Here is an 18,723-nt window from a genome sequence, read left to right as displayed (position 1 = left end):
GACTCGGTCTCGAGGACTCGGTCTCAGAGGACTCGGTCTGGAGGACTCGGTCTGGAGGCTCGGTCTGGAGGCTCGGTCTGGAGGCTCTGGTCTCAGAGGACTCGGTCTGGAGGCTCTGGTCTCAGAGGACTCGGCCTCAGAGGACTCGGTCTGGAGGACTCGGTCTGGAGGACTCGGTCTGGAGGCTCTGGTGTCAGAGGACTCGGTCTGGAGGCTCTGGTGTCAGAGGACTCGGTCTGGAGGCTCTGGTCTCAGAGGACTCGGTCTCAGAGGACTCGGTCTGGAGGCTCTGGTCTCAGAGGACTCGGTCTGGAGGCTCGGTCTGGAGGACTCGGTCTGGAGGACTCGGTCTGGAGGCTCGGTCTGGAGGACTCGGTCTGGAGGCTCGGTCTGGAGGACTCGGTCTGGAGGACTCGGTCTGGAGGCTCGGTCTGGAGGACTCGGTCTGGAGGCTCGGTCTGGAGGCTCGGGTGTATCCAGCAGTGCCTCTCCACCTCTTCATACTTTAAGTGTTTGCTCAGTGCCTCACATCGTGTCCATCTGCTCAGCGCAACGAGCACACAGCCCCACAAAGCTAATGAAATAATCAAAGATTTCTGATAGGGCCCCCGGCTCAGAATCTGCTCCGTATTTACCCTCAAACCCCCCCCTTCCTCATCGTCCAAACACAACACTGCCCAGGATCTAGAGCAAACACCCTCGTTCCCTATCGCTGTTTGCCTCTTTTTGTTGGGCTGTTTTGCGTGGGTCCTGCCTCACGTTGGGGAGATAAGCGCGTCCTGCCGGGGTCGGGGAGGGAACGCCGTTTAACCGCTGAATGAGTCGTCTCAATGCCGCCGCTCTGCTATGAGAGTCTCCTCGCAGCCCCACACCCAAACGGTTTTAATGACGCCACTTCACACTCAATGTGTGAAACAAACCTCCTTTTATCGTTAATACTGCCACTTAATTCCTTTAAAATAATCTTGAGTCAGGGTTTCATGTTTGCGTTGCGTTTGTAACGTATTGCCGTTTGTTAATGATCTCGTTAAAAGGCTAATACAATTGACTTCTCATAGGGTTGCAAAGCTAATACTTTTACGCTAATTAAATTGAGGGGAGAATAAACGCAACGAAGCAGAGAAATATCTTCTTGCTTTGAGTGCAAATCGGAACATTTCGAGTGTGTGGATTTGGATTCCACCCAATTAGCAAGCGAGGGGAAACAGTGAGATATCAGAGAAGGTTTGACTTGAAGCGAGTTAAATAATGATATCGCTCAGAAGGAGTCTGCCCTCTACTGGGGAGGGGATACAATATCACCCCACACACACTGCTGTGTGTGTGGGGTGTGTGTGTGTATGCGGCATGCAACTGATAGCCCATTCCTACATCAATGCATCAATATATAGGGTTTAAACTAATGATTATATTTTATTAATGAATCCATAAATTATTATTTTTGGATTCACTCATAAATATTTGATGTTAGAACGTTGGAAAAATACTTTAATTTCTGAAGGCTTTAGCAACAATTTATTGCTGCTGTTTTTTTAACTAGATAAATTACTATAAGAATTATTATCAAAATGAACAATTAATTGTCCACTTTTCTGTCGCCAATCTGATAATGTCCAATTGTTTTCATAACTAATATTTGCATGTTCACACAACATGAAATAAAATGACAAGCACGAACCGATGACCGAGAGATTCAACCATTTAGGAGACGCAAACATTTCAGGGATACGCATGAAATCTGTTGGCTGGCTGGTAAATTATTTTCTCTGATTGATGAAAATGAAATAAGATGAAATTGTAAATACACATTTCTGACCAATTTCTGTCATTTAGTAATATGCTATGAGTGTGTGTGTGTGTGTGTGTGTGTGTGTGTGTGTGTGTGTGTGTGTGTGTGTGTGTACACGCCTGTGTGTGTGTGGGGGGGCTAGTACGTGCATGGGTGTGCATGCGCGAGTGTATATACACGTGTGCGTGTGAGTTGTGTATGTGTGTGGTTGCTTGTGCGTGTGTGTACAAATGTTTGTGTGCATGTGCGTGTGTATAAATGTGTGTATGCGTTTGCGTGCGTGTGTGTATATAAACATGTGTGTATGTATATGTGTGTGCATGTGCAGGTATGTTTGTGTATAAATGTGTGCGTGTATAAATGTGTGTGTATAAATTTGTGTTTTTGTGTATAAATGAGTGTGCGTGTATATAAACGTGCGCGGCGGTCCTACCGATGGGGTTGAGGTCGAAGAAGCGCACGGGGCTGCGCAGCATGGCGGTGAACATGGCGTTGTGCAGGCTCTGTGCCGAGCGCACCAGGACGTTGAAGAACACCAGGCTCCGCACGAAGCCCAACGCCACCGACGCCGCCGTGAGACCTGACCGAGAGGGGGGGGGGGGGGGGGGGCATCCGTCAGCGGCCGCCGCCAGCCCGCCGCCCGCCCGCCGCCCGCCCGCCGCCCGCCCGCCCTGGGGGGGTTGGGGTCGGCGGGCGCAGTTACAGCGGCGTTGGGGACGCAGAACGGCGGCGGAGGAGGGAAAGGGCTTAAGAGGTTAAGTTATGCTTTAATGTTGATCTATCGCCGTGGATACAGAGCGACCGGGAGTGGAGAGGTGACGGACGGACGACACACGGGGGGGGGGGGGGGGGAGACGGACGGACGACACACAGGGGGGGGGGGGGGAGACACAATCAGAGTTACCCAACAGTGGAGACCCGAGAGGAGGCACGCCGCTATCTCCTAGTACAGCTGAGACCCCCGTTCACACAGACACACTAATACACACACACACACACACACACACACACAGACACACACACACACACACACACACACACACACACACACACACACACACACACACACACACACACACACACACACACACACACACACACACACACACAGGGCCCTGAGGCCTTGGGCCAACAGCCAAAGAAGAGCAGTGAATGGCTGACACTCCTCAATGGCACACAGACACAAGAAAAGATGAACACTCAGAGAGACAGAGAGGGGGGGGGGGGGGGGGGGCAGAGGTGGGAGGCGGGGCGGGGGGGGGGAAGAGGAGGTGTGCCTCACCTGCGTAAACAGCGAGGTAGAGGGGAAGGTCCAGCCGTGGTGGGGGGGCTCCATTGGGGTGGGCTCCGCGGTCTGCACGGCCCTGCTCCGAGGCCCTGTGGGGGGGGGGGGGCACAAAGGAATCAAAAGGCACAAGGACAAACAAACGCAACCGCCGCGGAGACACACAGGGCAAGACGCACAACACACTCCCCTTCTGTCGCCGCACACACAAGGCCGGCGCAGTGGAAGCAACAAAGAGCGGCCGACAAAAACACTATTCTCCTCCGCTGGGGGGGCGGGGAGGGGGGGGGGGGGGGGGTTAGGCTTCAGGCTGTTCAACTCGCGGGGCTGATTAGTTCATGGGAGCAGGCGGTGGGCGGTGGGGGCCGGGGTGTCAGAGTGGGAGTCTCACCAGTTAGCAAGCCACCAGTCCTGGAGAATATATGCAGTCTACGCGCACAGAAACACACACAGACACACAGAGAGAGAACACGTTAAGAACGCACACCTCGGTTAAAACCCTGAATCAAAGCGCCCCGTGAGAAATGGGTGACAGATATGGCGTCCTCTGCGGAGGCCTTCCTGTCGCGAGGCGGTACTCACGTGGGCCAGGAGGTTCAGAGGGATCAGGGAGAGCAGCAGCAGCCAGTGGGCCCCGGCCGTTAGGTACTGGAGGTACAGACGCAGGCCTATGGTTCCCTCCGAACGACTCTCCTCCGCCATCGGTTTGGATGCCTAAAGACACACACTGGAGTCAGAATCCAACGGGCCAGGAGCGCGTCGCCGCGGCACGGACGGACAAATAGGTATCTGGCGCCCTCTGGTGGTGGAGTGGCGGTACTGGGAGTTACAGCCAAGCGATAAAGTAGGCCTCCTCGTCATGCTGTGTAAATAACGTTTTAAACCCCGTTTCGATAGCACTGCGTTATTTACAATTGTGTTAAAATGGACCTACTAGGTGTGCATTTAGAATTTGGGTTCAAATGTACAGAACGTTGTCTATACATTATAAACAGCGTTCAAAATGGACAGGATTTTGTCGATACATTATAAACATTTTGAGATAAATTCAGCATTACTGCGTACACTTGCACTGTAGTATTCTTATTCATGTTAAATTGAACCTACTAGTGCAGCACTATTGGAATTGGGTTCAAAATGTTGAAAGCGTTTCAACATGACTCACATCTGATTACAGATACAGCACAGAGTGCAAAATGTGGTTTATATTTATAGAGCGACCCACAAAAGAACCAGTCTCCTATTGTTGACGTAGCGGGTCAAACGGAGGGCACTGCGCTACAATCACCCCCCCCCTCCCGGTGCCTTGGGTGCTGAACACAAAGTTATTAAAATACGTCTGAGTGTTGAAACTCAAGGGTTTGGCTTGACTCAGGATGGTACAGCGGGTTGACCTGTGACCGGAAGGTTGCTAGTTCGATCCCCTGCACCTCCTAGCTGAGTGTCGAGGTGTCCCTGAACAAGACACCTAACCCTAACTGGTCGCTAGTTCGATCCCCGGCACCTCCTAGCTGAGTGAGGAGGTGTCCCTGAAGAAGACGCCTAACCCTAACTGGTCGCTAGTTCGATCCCCGGCTCCTCCTAGCTGAGTGAGGAGGTGTTCTTGAGCGAGACGCCTCACCCTGCTCCAGACGAGCCGGCTGCCCTGAATGTAAACTGTTGAATACATCTCAACTGTGTGTGTACTTTCTTAAACAAATCCAGCGTCACTGTGGAGGCTTAAAAATAATTTAAATACTTTACATTTAGCTGACGCTTTTATCCAAAGCCAACGCTTTTGTTCACACACCGACGGCGGAGTCAGCCAGGCAGGGCGACAGCCGGCTCGTCAGGAGCAGTCAGGGTGAGGCGTCTCGCTCAGGGACACCGCGGCACTCGAGGAACCGGGCATCGAACCAGCGACCAGTTAGGGTGAGGCGGTGAGGAGGAGCCGGGGATCGAGCCAGCAGCCTCCGGGTCACAGGTCACCCCGCTCGACCCCCAGAGCTGAGCCACCCAGCGGGGGGGGGCTGAACCAACGTACCTCCTCGTCGTGGAGCGGAGGGGTCTCCGTCAGGGAGTGCAGCGAAGCCCCCAGCGACGGGGACAGGGAGGCCACGGAGCCCGAGCAGGAACGGCCCGGCGACAGGGGGGGGGGCTCGGGCCGCTCGTCCCCCTTCCCCCCCCCCTCCTCGTCCTCCCCCCTCTTCAGCAGGGACAGGAAGTCAACCGAGCCCTGCAGCTCGCTGTACGTCCCGTGAGCCACCATGCTGCCCTGATGAGGGGGGAGGGAGGGAGGGAGGGGGGGAGAGAGAGAGAGAGAGAGAGAGAGAGAGAGAGAGAGAGAGAGAGAGACGACGGAGTCAGAGGGAGGAGGGAGAGAGGGAGGAGGGAGAGAGGGAGGAGGGAGGGAGGGAGGGAGGGAGAGAGAGAGAGAGAGAGAGAGAGAGAGAGAGAGAGAGAGAGAGAGAGAGAGAGAGAGAGAGAGAGAGAGAGAGAGAGAGAGAGAGAGAGAGGGAAGGAGGGAGGGAGAGAGAGAGAGAGACAGGGAGAGAGAGAGAGAGAGGGAGGGAGAGAGGGAGGGAGAGAGAGACGACGGAGTCAGAGGGAGGAGGGAGAGAGAGAGAGAGAGAGAGAGAGAGAGAGAGAGAGAGAGAGAGAGAGAGAGAGAGAGAGAGAGAGAGAGAGAGAGACAGGGAGAGAGAGAGAGGGAGGGAGAGAGAGACGACGGAGTCAGAGGGAGGAGGGAGAGAGGGAGGAGGGAGAGGGAGGAGGGAGAGAGAGAGAGAGAGAGAGAGAGAGAGAGAGAGAGAGAGAGAGAGAATAAACTGTACATAAATATTTATACAAGGATGCAGGAACATAAATCCTCACAAACACACACAAGCAAGCATGCAGGAAGAATGCATACAAACGCACACACACACAAACATACCCTGTCGCACAAACAGCTTCCGGACACACACACAATCTCGCAAATATTCCAACACCCACACACATACAAACAACCCATTGACAGCTACATATACACACAACCACACAAAAACCTGCACGCACTTATACACACACACACACACACACACGCACGCACATACAAGAATGCACATGCACTCATACACACACGCGCGCACACACACACACGCACCTCCTTCAGCACCAGGATGTGGTGCGCCGCCTTCAGGTACTGCAGCTGGTGGGTGACGAGGATGCGCGGCTTCTTCTTCAGCACGCCGCAGATACACCTGAGGGGACACACACCTGCCGTCACACACCTGGGGCAGCCGGGGGGCGTCCAGGCCCACACATCACCCCACACGGTTGCCCTCTGCTGCCCCCTGGGGATCAGTCTGGCCTGCAGCCCGTCCAAGCCTCGTTGAAAAATGTTTTAGGACCAATCAGCACGAGGGGGGGGGGAGCTCTCCGTCCCTGACGGAGCCATGGCGGCGTGTGGTGAAGGTGTAGCGAGAGATGGAGCAAATAAATCAATTTCATAGGAAATGGAGAACGATTTGTTCGGAGGGCTCCTCCCCTCAGAGAGGATGTTTTCGCTTTAATTCCTACCGCATTCGCCAAGAGTGAAGAGAGCAAGAGCATCACCGAGTCCTCCCATCTGATTGGCTCTGAGAGTAAGACGCTTTTACCCAAAGCGTGTTACAATAAGTGAGACAATATATCACTGAGGTACAGTAAGGATGTTCATAGAACCAAGTGCCAAGCACTAACAATCACTAGGTTAACCCATCCCCCGTATACAACAAAGAGTTAGGATAAGATGCTCCATAACTAAGGACTATAACTAAATACGACAGACAATAAGGGTTAGCCTAGCGATTGTTAGTACGTGCACTTGGTTCTATAAACATCTTTACTGTGCTGACAGCGATACATTTGTTCACTTCTTATGACAAAGGTACTTATTGTAACGTCGCTGTGGATAAAAGCGTCTGCTGAATGCCCTGAATGTGAATGGACATGTGAATGTAGGTGAACTCTGAGCAGATGGCCGACTTACTCCTCAAAGAGGTGTCTGCCCACCTCGGAGTCCACCGCGCTCAAGGGGTCGTCCAGCAGGTAGATGTCTGCGTCCTGGTACACCGCCCTGAGGGACACCACCACACACACACACACACACACGTTCCCATGCCAGTTTTGTCCTTCCCGATACCGATTCCTGAACTTGAGTATTGGCCGAGTATATACCGATACAGCGTCTAGCATTGTAACTACAGATAGTACTTATTGGAGGGTTCTCTTACGATGACGGCTATGTATTGGCTGTTCACGTACTGCAGACAATTTTTTTCTTACAATTATAATCTATAATAATACATTTGTATTCTTGTGGTCAAGCATCCATGTTTTTGACTTGGCAGCTCGAACGCACTTAGGTCCGACTTCGCACCTCCGACCGCTAGCGATCGCAGCGTAACTCCGTAGTGTTTGTGATGTTCTTCGCCTGTGTAGTATACGAGTCATGTGAGGGTATCGGATGGGCGCATAGACTTGCGCACTCGCCGATACCCGATGCTGCATTTTAGGCAATATCGAAGGAATGTTCGCTACTGGTATAGAAGGAATGTTCGCTACTGGTATAGAAGGAATTTTCGCTACTGGTATCGGTATCGGAGCTGTACACAGAAGCCAGGCTGAGGGCCGGTGGAACTGTGTGCAGGGGCCCGGGCTGAGGAGCCCCTTGGGGGGTTTAGTGAGAGCGAGCTAAAGCTGTCGCCTCAGCCCGGGACTTTAAACGTAACAGTAGTAATCCTTCCGTCACAAAGGGCCAGTGTTTCCAGGAAACCAAAGTTTGAAAGCATAAGACGCCGTCGTTCTGTTTCTAACAAACAATTTTGTGAATTCAGTTGGTTTGCAGTGATCTTAATCCTTTTCTGTTCTATCGTTGTCAATTTATGTATTAGTAAAAAAAAACGACTATCTATATTTCAAAACACTTCAATCATACATACAACTATTTGTATTATTGTCAATTAATCTAAAGGTTTTTCCACAGCACTTTTCAGCTTAGGAGGCCGCCCAAGAAACACAAACACATGCCTGCCGCCTTAACTACGCAGTCAAAATGATAATATCGTATAGAATATCTGAATTGTTAAAATTTCACAAATTCTTTGACTGTTCTTGTTTCAGTTGTTATTTGGTAATGTCGTTTAGCAGCCCCCCCCCCCCCCCCCAACTTAACCATCTGCGGGAAACCCTGGATCTATATAATCTTTTTGTACTGTCTCGGTCGTCATCTGTGTGACGTTGCTCTACGTCTGAACCGCCCTCTCCAGCGGCAGGGGGCCTCCAGGTGTGTCCTCCCACCTGGCCAGGTTGATGCGGGCCTTCTGGCCCCCGCTGAGGTTGGCTCCCCGGTCCCCGATCAGAGACAGGTCCCCGTCAGGCAGGAGGGCCATGTCCTGCACACACAAAGAGAGGGGGGGGGGGGGGTCCTGGTTACCATGGGGACCAGGGGGCTCGGGGCTGGAGAACAGGGAGGGTGACGCCTCGCTGGACCCCGGGGAATAAAACGGCGAAGCACACAGAGTGTAAGTGCGGACCGCGGGCATCCATTCTGGAGATTGTCTTTTGATCCGGGACGAAGGGGGCGAGTCGCCGTGACACATGTTCCTGTTCCTGGCTTTCGCACTTCCTGTTTGTTAACACGACTCAGCGTTTTCGGCGGTTCATTGTGAAACGTGCGAGCTGCATGGAAGCTCTGCGGCAACCGAGTGACTCCACCGCCGAGGGGAACTGAGAGCCCCTGACCTCCAGGATCCACCGTCCGCAGCAAAGGCATGAGACATTGTTCTGCTGTTTGCATGATTAAGACATCACTGCAGTAATGAAACAAGGATAAAGACTTCCGATAGACACACAACCATCTGCACTGCCTCTGGTAAAGGCAGGGAGCGATACGCGCTAGGAATGGACCTGTGGTCTTAATTCTTATTTGCATTCGGACAACCTAACGATTATCCGAAGCCTAAAATGACGTGTTGGCGCTGGCCCTCCTCGTCTCCATGGAGACCCCACTAGACTTCCCTCACAGGACGTCCAGCCACCAGACAGACATCGCCTCGGATCAAAACACTGCAGCTCTGCAAAGGACCGCCTCGGTCTCGGCCAGCAGAAACAAAACCAGTGAACGTTGCCCGCTTTAGGGTACAGCTGACAGGGCCTGCTTTAGGGTACAGGTGACATGGCCTGCTTTAGGGTACAGCTGACAGGGCCTGCTTTAGGGTACAGCTGACATGGCCTGCTTGAGGGTACAGGTGACATGGCCTGCTTTAGGGTACAGCTGACATGGCCTGCTTTAGGGTACAGCTGACATGGCCTGCTTTAGGGTACAGCTGACAGGGCCTGCTTTAGGGTACAGCTGACAGGGCCTGCTTTAGGGTACAGCTGACAGTGCCCGCTTTAGGGTACAGCTGACAGGGCCTGCTTTAGGGTACAGCTGACATGGCCTGCTTTAGGGTACAGCTGACAGGGCCTGCTTTAGGGTACAGCTGACAGGGCCTGCTTTGGGGTACAGCTGACAGGGCCTGCTTTAGGGTACAGCTGACAGGGCCTGCTTTGGGGTACAGCTGACAGGGCCTGCTTTAGGGTACAGCTGACATGGCCTGCTTTAGGGTACAGCTGACATGGCCTGCTTTAGGGTACAGCTGTGTCCCTGAGCAAGACATCTCACCCTGACTGCTCGTGATGAATGGGTGAATGTGAGGCGATATTGCAAAGTGCTTTGAGTGGCTACTGGTCAGCAACGCGCTGTATGAATGCAGTCCATTTACCCTGGGGGTCCCCTCACCTTCTTCAGGGCGCAGGCCTGCAGCACCCTCTCGTACTTCTGGGGGATCAGGGCCTTCCCGAACAGGATGTTGCTCCGGATCGTCCCGGGGAAGATCCAGGGCTGTTGGGAGGCGTAGGTCAGCCGACCTTTGACCTTAAGGACCCCGCTCTCCTGGTTCAGCTCTCCCAAGATAGCCCCGAGGAGGGAGGACTGGGTGTCCACGCACGCACATGCACACACGCGCACACACACACACACACACACACACACACACACACACACACACACACACACACACACACACACACACACACACACACACACACACACACACACACACACTGATGAATGTCATATCACAACTGTTTTCATGAACGTTTTCCTTCCATTCATCTCAGATGTCCTTGAGACGCGTTGTGTTGTGTTGTGTTGTGTTGTGTTGTGTTGTGTTGTGTTGTGTTGTGTTGTGTTGTATTGTGTTGTATTGTGTTGTGTGGGAAACAAAGACATCACAAATTCACGGTAAATTGAATCCTTTCTCCTCCTGGGGAACTATGGAAACCTAACTCAATAAAAAGAGTTTGAAACAGATCGTCGCTAGCGAACATTGTGTGTCCAGCTGCTCTACGTCTAGACCTGGACGCTGAATAACGGCACACACATGTTGTCAAAAGCAGGGTGGCGATAGAGCGAGATTATATGGGATTAGGAGATTAAGTAAGGGTCCTTTAATGCAGCACGCCACACTATAATCACACCTTCCCAGCGCCGACCGGTCCGACCACAGCCAGCAGCTCCCCTGACCGCAGCGTGAAGGACAGCTTCTGCAGCGTCGGGGAGTCCAGCGTCTGGGAGAGATTAAAACACAAAGAGTTACGTATTATGCAATGTATCCACCGGTTAACTGCTATCTATTATAATCTATTATTTAATTTTATTGTATGACAATGTTTCTATGTGGCACTTTGAGTCTGCCTCGTGTGTGAAAAGTGCTACATGAATCAAGTTGCCTAGCCTAACTATTCTCTGAAGCTTTGGCTGTCTCAAAGGATAAAAGGTCCTCACCTTGTCCCAGTAGCACTTCAGGTCCTGGACCTGAACCATGCAGTCCTTTGACTCGGTCTCTGGAAGACCAGTGGGTTGAGGAACCACCTCCTCCAGCAGCAGGAAGCTCTGGGGATGAGAACACAGTCTGCTCTCACACATTCGACCATGTTGTTGGTTCCCGTTGAGTCACTGAGCTTGTGTCCGGAGCGCCTTGAGGGGGTTTCAGACACGGGTTATGTCATGGCCGTGTCATGCTCGGTGTCACAGACAGGTAGGCTGCCGACACTGGGGATCAAACCCGGGACCTTTCCTCTGAGAACACGGTGCGGCAGTGGGACGGGACACGGAGCAGCTTGTGGGTTCGATCCCCGACTCCTCAGGTGGCCCTAAGCGGTACTCACCCTAACTGCTCCCGCCGGGCTGGCTGTCGCCGGGCGCGGCTGCCGACGCCGTCGGTGTGTGAATGGGTGAATGTGTGTATCAATGTGTGATTGTGTGTATGAATGTGTGAATGAGTGTATGAATGTGTGTATCAATGTGTGATTGTGTGTATGAATGTGTGTATCAATGTGTGATTGTGTGTATCAATGTGTGATTGTGTGTATCAATGTGTGTATCAATGTGTGATTGTGTGTATGAATGTGTGAATGAGTGTATCAATGAGTGTACGGACGGGTGAACGGGTGAACGTGTGAATGTGTGTATGAACGGGTGATGTGTGTGTGAATGGATGAGTGTGTGAATGTGTGTATGACCAGGTGATTGTGAGCCACTAAAGCTCAAAAGGCTATAGTAACGCAGTCCGTACCCCCTTTCGAACCCCCTCGCCCCGACCAACGACCCCAGCCCACAGACGCGCCCCAGCGGACACATGAAGCTCATATTCACCCTGATCCTCCGGACGCTGATCAGTGTCTCCGACACCTTCTCGATGGCCGAGGGGAAGAAGAGGGTGATGGTCAGCCGGACAGCGCCGTAGAGCGAGAGCGCCACGAACACCGTGCTGGCGGCCATCTTGTTTCCCGCCAGGACGTAGGCACTGAGCGCGATGAAGACGATGACCTTGTTGGCCACGAAGAAGGACGCCATATTGAGGGCGCGCAGGTAGGAGCTCTTCATGATGCGGGAACACTCCTTCCTGAGTGGCAGGAGACATTTTGGGAACTAACTTTTTTGAACAATATTTCCCAGGGAAGATAAATAAAGATGGATTGATTTGTACGAGACCAGTGGTGGGATAAATTAGCCTCGAGAGAAGATCAACCCAGCCCAGTCTTCTATATCTAAAGCGCTATGATTGCTCTAATAACTGATTTAATAACTGCTTTTGGTTTTAATCTGTAATATAAGGTCACACACAGACGGTTCCTGCTGCCATGCACTCTTTGTAGACTTTTATCGACTTGCAGAACACATTTGAGTGTGTCCTGTGAACTAGAGACACACATCCTAGTGTGGGAGGGTTCTCCTAGTTTCTGTACATTTAGACAAGAAAATCACATTTTGTTCGAAAAGAAAAGCACATACTTTGGCCTCGACTATTCGTAAACCGATCATAACATGGGTCAACATGTCTCGACACAGAACCCGTATCAGAGTGCATCCACAGAGCAGCGACCGTACCTCCGAACCTCGTTCACCAGCTCAGTGAACAGCTTCTCCCAGCCGTACATCTTGATGATGCGGATGCCCGAGACCACCTCGCTCATCATGCGGATGCGGTCGTCTGCGAGGGAGGCTGTTTGGGCCCTGCAACAACGCCGGTAGGGGCGGACGCAGCCAAACCGTTTAGATTTACCTTCACACTGAGGGCGTTTAGCAGACGCTTCTATCCAAAGCCACTTACAATAGGTACATTTGTAGGAAGAAAGAGACACAACAATATACATCCTTTCTGTCGGTACAGAATAGAATAGAATGACCTTTAGGCCCAATCCCATTTCTACCCCTTACCCCTTCCCCTTACCCCTTCCCCTTACCCCTTCCCCTTACCCCTTCAAAACAAGGGAGAGAAGGAAGGGGAAGGGGTAAGGGGTAGAAATGGGATTCAGCCTTATTGTCCTTGCACAAGACAATGACATTTTGTTGGAGCAGTCCTCCAGTTGGTCAGTTATTTAAATATAAATATAAAAAACAACAATATCAACAACAGAAAGGGTGTTCATAGTGCCAAGCACTAACAATCACTAGGTTAACCCATTCCCCGTACACAACGGAGACGGCTTGGATAAGTCGCTACACGATGCTAAGTACTGTTATTAAGTGCAAAGACGTACAGCATCCAACGACCGTACCAAGCGCAGCTCTTGGCTTCTCCAGCAGCCAGCGGGTCGACCTCACCCTTCAGAGCGCACCCGGGGGGGGGCTGACGACGTACCTCAGGGTGGAGAAGAGGCGTCCGAACACCGTCTGCACTGGGATCAGCACCACCAGGACGGTCATGCCCGCCAGGCAGGACGGCCCGATCAGGAACAGCAGCAGCAGCATCACGGCCAGGGCCTGCAGCGGGCCGAGCCAGAGGAAGTGGAGGTACAGGGTGACCTGGAAACAGAGACAGGGAGACCCCACATGAGGAAATGAGAAGGGTCACGGCCGGTAGACATAGACAACACACAAGGAACACGTGATACATATGGAGTATACCTGCTTGAGTGTCTTGAGTTTAGTATATCATGTCTCATGTCTGTTATCTATTTGTTTGAACTAGTTTTGACTGTTCAACTTAATCTTGCATTGTAAGCAGGAACAATCGTTAATGAGAATAGGATAAGATAACACTTTACGAATGTGACTTATGTCTTCTCAATGTGGCTTCTATTCTCTGAATATATGAACGTTTTGACTGATTGATGGATCGATTGCATGCTGTAGATTATACCTCATCAAATTTGTTGACGTCATTGGATAAAAGGTTCACAATTTGTCCCGTAGTCGTTTTAGCCAAGGCTTTGCTGTTGAGACGTAGAGCCTAGGTGGGTAAAGAATAAACTCTCACATCCAATTCAACTTTAGAACAAATAATACTCACATCCAATGCAAAGTTACCGCTTATAATACTCAATTCCAATTTTACTTTACCACTATAAAACAAAAAAAAAAAAATGTATATATATTTTAAGGAAGTAATACATATACATTATCATATACACTATAATTATATTTAATATATTTATTGTTCTACATTCTTAATGTCACCCTCTAATAGCTGATAGAGTGCTAGACCAATCTCAGCGTTGACCAATCAGAGCTCTCAGCGTTGACCAATCCCAGCTCTTCCCCCTGCCCTGACCAATCCCAGCTCTTCCCCCTGCCCTGACCAATCCCAGCTCTTCCCCCTGCCCTGACCAATCCCAGCTCTTCCCCCTGCCCTGACCAATCCCAGCTCTTCCCCCTGCCCTGACCAATCCCAGCTCTTCCCCCTGCCCTGACCAATCCCAGCGCTTCCCCCTGCCCTGACCAATCCCAGCTCTTCCCCCTGCCCTGACCAATCCCAGCTCTTCCCCCTGCCCTGACCAATCCCAGCTCTTCCCCCTGCCCTGACCAATCCCAGCGCTTCCCCCTGCCCTGACCAATCCCAGCGCTTCCCCCTGCCCTGACCAATCCCAGCTCTTCCCCCTGCCCTGACCAATCCCAGCTCTTCCCCCTGCCCTGACCAATGGGTAGTAATAACATCCTCCGTGGCAGAGAGCGGTCAGCGTTCGCCGGCCCGCCCCCCCTCGCCACAGCGCTCACCTTCCGGTAGATCATGTGACACATGGCGATGCGGATCTTCATGCCGGCCATCTGGACGTGGTAGAAGTAGAGGTGGTGGAGCAGCGCCAGGAAGACGGTGGACACGCACACAGCGCCGGCGTAGCCGTAGGCCTCAGGCAGGGAGGCCGAGGCGTCGTGGGGGTAGCTCTCAAAGTACACGATGAGCTGCCCCAGCAGGACGGGCTGCACCACCTTAATGGTCTCCTGCAGGAAGGAGGGAGACAGGCAGACAGACAGACAGGCAGACAGACAGACAGACAGACAGACAGACAGACAGACAGACAGACAGACAGACAGACAGACAGACAGACAGACAGAGAGACAGGCAGGGAGACAGACAGACAGACAGACAGACAGACAGACAGACAGACAGACAGACAGACAGACAGACAGACAGACAGACAGACAGACAGACAGGCAGAGAGACAGACAGACAGGCAGACAGACAGACAGACAGACAGACAGACAGACAGACAGACAGACAGACAGACAGACAGACAGACAGACAGACAGACAGACAGACAGGGAGGGAGGCAGACAGACAGACAGACAGACAGGCAGGGAGGCAGACAGACAGACAGACAGACAGACAGACAGACAGACAGACAGACAGACAGACAGACAGGCAGACAGACAGACAGACAGACAGACAGACAGACAGACAGACAGGCAGACAGACAGACAGACAGACAGACAGACAGACAGACAGACAGACAGACAGACAGACAGACAGACAGACAGACAGACAGACAGACAGACAGACAGACAGACAGGGAGACAGGCAGACAGACAGACAGACAGACAGACAGACAGACAGACAGACAGACAGACAGACAGACAGACAGACAGACAGACAGACAGACAGACAGACAGACAGACAGACAGAAAGATGGATGACACAGATAGATGACACTATCCTTGGTGGGAAATTCCAGATCATAATAAATACAAATCAAATCAGTAAAATCTGTATTTAGTAAAACTCATATGGCAGCGAAACGTTCGCAGCAAATACAGAGAATATGAAACTGACATATTTACAAACAGAGCAGCCCTGGTTGTCCATGTGTGTCTTTGGGATCCATTCGGATTCACGACTTCATACCTCCAAGAAGATGTATACCCCGATGAAGATGTAGGACTTCCAGTAGCACTGGATGAGAGCTTTGGTGAGTTTTGGAGGCCGTAGGTCTTCCTTGGCACGCAGAACCTCCTCATCCCAATACCTTTGAAAAGCAGGGTGTAATAACCAGGAAACACACTAAATCACATGTTTTGTGTTCGCACATAACGTGTGCATATTCATTAGTAATTAGGGGGCCAAGCACAAAACTGCGAAGGCAACCTATTGTAATTTTCATTTTTATTATTCGCCACATTAGACTGACAGAGCCTATACAGCTCGCACTTTTATAATGAAGCTTTCTACAGCTGTAAAGATTAAATATTAACAGAGAAAAAAAATGTAAACTGATTAGCTCAAAGGTGCTATAGCAATCGTCCAGAAATGCAAACTTTGAACAAGCTTATCTCGTCGTGACCCTTCGACTTAAGGTCATTTTAGGCTTCACCCACACGTGCATATTCTTGGTGAAGAAATCTGCTTCAAGAACCTAGGACTTCAGCCTGGGTCGATTTCTGACAATTAGGAATTTTGTTAAAAACACTAAATTCCCTAAGGATCCTAGGTTTTTTGACTTAAACAAAAAATATTTTGCAGATATCATCTATGGACAAATGTCTTCAATCTGACAAAAAGCAAGTCTGTGCAATAAAAAATAAAGCCTCCAGCAGTAATTAACTTCTAAGGAAGTGTGCTTTAAAACACATAAAGTGTTAAAGGCGTATATCGACATCAAGATGGACTCCCATGTTCTTGACCCCAATTGAAAGGTTGTTCAGGATAAAAATCTGAACAAGATGACACACATTTGAAATTAGAGCGTGGCATCGAAATGGGCGTGGCCTGTGACTAAAAACACCACAGTTCCTTGACGGAGAGTTTGATTTCAGCGTGACCAACTTAGTGCTTGATGGGGACCAAAGTTAGAACTGCTCAAATAATGAAGTCCATTGACAAAACAATCGCCAGAGGCTCCAAATCGTCCAAATTTAACTTAACACCATGAAAAGGGGTTAACTCCAAAATAATCATCATCGTACTTGGTGTAGTCAAAGGCACATTGGTCAGATGAACCTCTCCAAATTGTATCCAGATCAGGCAATAGGGCCGCTATAAGAATTAACTGAAAATACAGACTTTGGACTGCCTTATTTCCTGCCCCTTTCACCCACAGCTACAGTCAAGAAATCGTGTAGACATGTGTCTCTCCTCGCGTTGAGCAAATGTTCCTAGGAAACCCAGAACCTGTAAAAAGAATGGTGGCTGGACATCTGTATTTGCTCAATCAATGTTAGGTGACTATAGGCTGGGTTAACTTGAGTCAATCATCACCAAACCTGATATATAAAGAAGCATAGGTCAAGGTTAACCAGGTTAACCAGGCTAACGTTAATCAAAACCAGTCTATAGGGGATGCTAAAGCGATCAAGGAAAACTTTAAAGACGCATAACTTCTAAGCCTTTTGACGTACGACCATGGAAGATTGTTCACCCATCACCAGTACCAAGCTGAGGTTATTCCAGCGTTGTCAACCGTATGCAAACAAAAAAGGGTCTTTATGGTCTTTGTCAGGGTCTTTATGTTCTGCGTCACGGTCTCACTGGTCTATCAGGGTCTTCATGGTTTGTGTCAGGGTCTTAATGACCTGTCAGGGTCTTACTGGTCTATCAGGTTCTTATTGGTCTGCTGTAGGCTTGGCCCCCTTAAAATGCAGCATGCAGCTTTAATTAATATATTACTTATTACACTACACGTTTTAAAACCAGGAAATGAAACATCCGTACCGCTGCAGCTCATCGCCCAGTCTCTCCGAGCCGTCCTCTGGCAGCACATGGTACATATCATCCTCCTCCAGTCTCCTCCCATAGCCCGCTTTGAACAGAGGACCAAGCCAGCTGCACAGGAGACAAACCCACGCGTTCTGCTTCAATTACATCCCCCGAATCGGCGGAGCACAAGCACACAAATTGAATGATAAAAACAGCGATTATATATGGATTATTAACTATACTTTGATCACGCTTCATTAATTTGTATTTCAGTGTTATTGGTTAGAAGGCATGCAGGTTATGTAGTCGTTGCAGGGAAGGTTGCGAGCCTTGCATCTCGCAAGTTGCTGACAGACTCAATGAAAGTTTCCATAGTGTCCTAAGCTGCAGCTTCATGGTTATTTAAAGCCCCCCGCAAGTACACAACGGGGACATTCCCTCCCGGGCATGGCCCCTGGACCGCTGCAGAGGTTGAACGTCTCAAACTGCTGTCAACAAACTGTCAGGCTCGCTTTCTTACCAGAAGAAGATCTTGGAGAAGAGATTAGCTGAGGCTGAGGGATTATCCCTCCTCTTCCCAGGGTCCTGCAGCGGCACCTCCATGGAGAGAGAAACCGAAAGCAGCGACTCGCCGGCAGGGTGCGGAGTCTCAACACACTCCCGGAAGACAACGACACGTTTCCGTTAAGGGCCGTTTCATGGTAACGCCGGAGTGGCTCTCAGGGTGCGTGTCTGAGCGTTGTTGCGGCGCAGTGGCGGTGCACACTCCTCGGTTGTTTTGACCCTTTCCACCTGTCAGCTCGAAAGCCCCGCCTTCAGTCTGCGCATTGGTGGCTGGCCCTGTCCGTCACTCGGTCAACGGCTTTTCTGTTTCTTTGACATCTTTAGTTTTTCTGTAGTGTGCTTCGTTCTCTTTTTTTAGTTTTTATTTCATTTTATTTGTGTGTTTTTTTCAATTCAATTTAATTTATTAAACGATTTAAATAATTGTACAGGCACAATGGGTGTGGCAATAAGTCCCGCCTGCTAAGTTGCCCTTTACTTTGTTTCTCTTTTCTAAATTACGACTATTTCTTCACACTTTTCAATGGGGTTATTTCAATATTGTTTTGAGCGATTGACAAAAAATGAAAATGTAGGCCTATGTGGCGCGCTATGGAAACGAAACATGTCATCCACCAACAGTGTCA

The 18,723-nt window shown here is 50.6% G+C and overlaps 1 protein-coding gene across 1 annotated transcript; it reads right to left on the bottom strand.

Moving 5' to 3' along the window:
- Window positions 1-517: 517 nt before the first annotated feature.
- On the bottom strand, window positions 518-18,306 carry LOC130373685 (ATP-binding cassette subfamily C member 4-like). Its single transcript, XM_056580308.1, has 20 exons — window positions 18,054-18,306; window positions 17,549-17,659; window positions 15,746-15,866; window positions 14,620-14,844; window positions 13,766-13,855; window positions 13,265-13,428; window positions 12,511-12,636; window positions 11,776-12,025; window positions 10,906-11,013; window positions 10,599-10,688; window positions 9,859-10,050; window positions 8,376-8,470; window positions 7,066-7,152; window positions 6,199-6,295; window positions 5,098-5,328; window positions 3,657-3,788; window positions 3,466-3,503; window positions 3,072-3,166; window positions 2,223-2,369; window positions 518-540 (listed from the first exon to the last, which is right to left on the bottom strand). Exons 1-20 carry the CDS (start codon window positions 18,134-18,136, stop codon window positions 518-520), a joined length of 2,505 nt encoding a protein of 834 aa, XP_056436283.1. The 5' UTR covers window positions 18,137-18,306.
- Window positions 18,307-18,723: the final 417 nt, after the last annotated feature.

Source organism: Gadus chalcogrammus, chromosome 20 (assembly GCF_026213295.1).
Source record: "Gadus chalcogrammus isolate NIFS_2021 chromosome 20, NIFS_Gcha_1.0, whole genome shotgun sequence".
Classification (NCBI taxonomy): Eukaryota; Metazoa; Chordata; class Actinopteri; order Gadiformes; family Gadidae; genus Gadus; species Gadus chalcogrammus.
This window is presented reverse-complemented; position numbering and strand designations above follow the sequence as displayed.